The sequence below is a fragment of the Trichoplax adhaerens genome, genomic scaffold, assembly GCF_000150275.1.
Source record: "Trichoplax adhaerens TRIADscaffold_109 genomic scaffold, whole genome shotgun sequence".
Taxonomy (NCBI): Eukaryota; Metazoa; Placozoa; class Uniplacotomia; order Trichoplacea; family Trichoplacidae; genus Trichoplax; species Trichoplax adhaerens.
The window spans coordinates 1415-2935 of NW_002061044.1; the positions used below are offsets into that span (position 1 = coordinate 1415).

Consider the following 1521-nt stretch of genomic DNA (forward strand, 5'->3'; position numbering starts at 1 on the left):
CTGCAGCATAATGAAGTGGAGTTCTGTCGTATGTATCGACTTCATTTATAAAAATTTTTCCCCCTTCCTGTAAGTAGATATATTCATAGATTTACTGTATCTATCTCGAAATAGAAAGGATTGCATATATAATACTAATATTACGTTAAGTAAAAATGTTAGAACTTCATGATGACAACATTCTGCTGCCATGTGCAAGCATGATTTGTTCTGGTCATCATATATGTCAACTTTGGCGTGATATTGTAATAAGAACTTAGCAGCTTCTAAGTGGCCTTTCTCAACGGCAAACAGTAAAGGAGTTCTTCTTCTACTGTCCGTACTATTTATATCCGCTCCCTACGTAGAGAGATCGATAAATCATGATAGTTAGTATAAATAAAATATCTATCTATCTATAAATTATTTATATATATGCATGTTACATCCGTTGTGTTTCCACTCTTAGTCGTTAACGTTAACACGAGGAACTTTGATACACTCCTACTAGTAAGCTTACTGAAAAAGTCCCTTTTATTTAGGATTTACTGCATTTAAATAGTATAGCTGTAATGGCGTATTATACCCTTATCTTAGTAATTCATTACCTTATCTTATGCTAACACGTTAGGTGCAGTACAACAAGTCGCTGTATTCTTACATACATAACAACATCTACGATATTCTGGAAACATACTGATTTTTCTATGCTTACAGATTGCATCAATATGATCATTACTGCGGTGTGTCCAAACGATGCCGCTAAATGTAACGGTGTCCGGTATTGAAAGTCACGAGCATCCACAGGGGCGTGATGTTGTATCAGGGCTTCCACGACATCAGGATAGCCGTTTGAAGCTGCTATATGCAATGCTGTTAGTCCATCTCTCTGTACCAATTTTGGGCAATCATGATAAATTTTTAGTATATTAAAACGTCATATTTACGATGAAAAATGATAAATAAGATACATGCATTATCGATAGATAGTGCTAGGCTGCTAGCTAATATTAAAAAAGGTAAATTTAAAAATATGATTCAGACAACCTGAATTGCTGTGATATCTGCTCCATTGCGAACACACATTTCTACCGCCTAATTTGGTTTAAATTACAATGTATACTAATTAGTAATTGCTTATATGCTCATACCTGAGCGATAAAGAATTACGCATCGACTATTTAAATCACGGATGCTACAAACCTGTTTATATCCACCTTGTGCCGCTCGATGTAAGGGTGTTCGTCGTTCATTATCTCTATCGTTGATCTGGTCAATGTACTTTCTACGTTTATTATTAGCGCTATCAAGTAATAAGCCAATTACTTCAGTTGCACCTCTGGATGCGGCGAAATGTATAGGTGCGCCTCCATCAATGGATTTCTTGATCAGACTTGCACCATGTTTTATCTAAGAGTAATTAATTAGGGCTGCTTAGTAATACTAGTAAGTATACTATCTATATAGCCGTTTGGTCTACCTACATGACCATGTTAGTTTTTTCTTTATACATAAATAAATGAAACCTTTTTCAACTTTTGA

General features: G+C 35.0%; 1 protein-coding gene across 1 annotated transcript; it reads right to left on the reverse strand.

Annotated features, from left to right (window-relative positions):
* Positions 1-598: 598 nt before the first annotated feature.
* On the reverse strand, positions 599-1386 carry TRIADDRAFT_34267 (uncharacterized protein; the record flags this gene model as incomplete). The annotated part of the gene is made up of 2 exons (XM_002118457.1): positions 599-866; positions 1262-1386. Coding segments are annotated over 2 exons (393 nt in total), but the record flags the coding sequence as incomplete, so codon positions are not given.
* Positions 1387-1521: the final 135 nt, after the last annotated feature.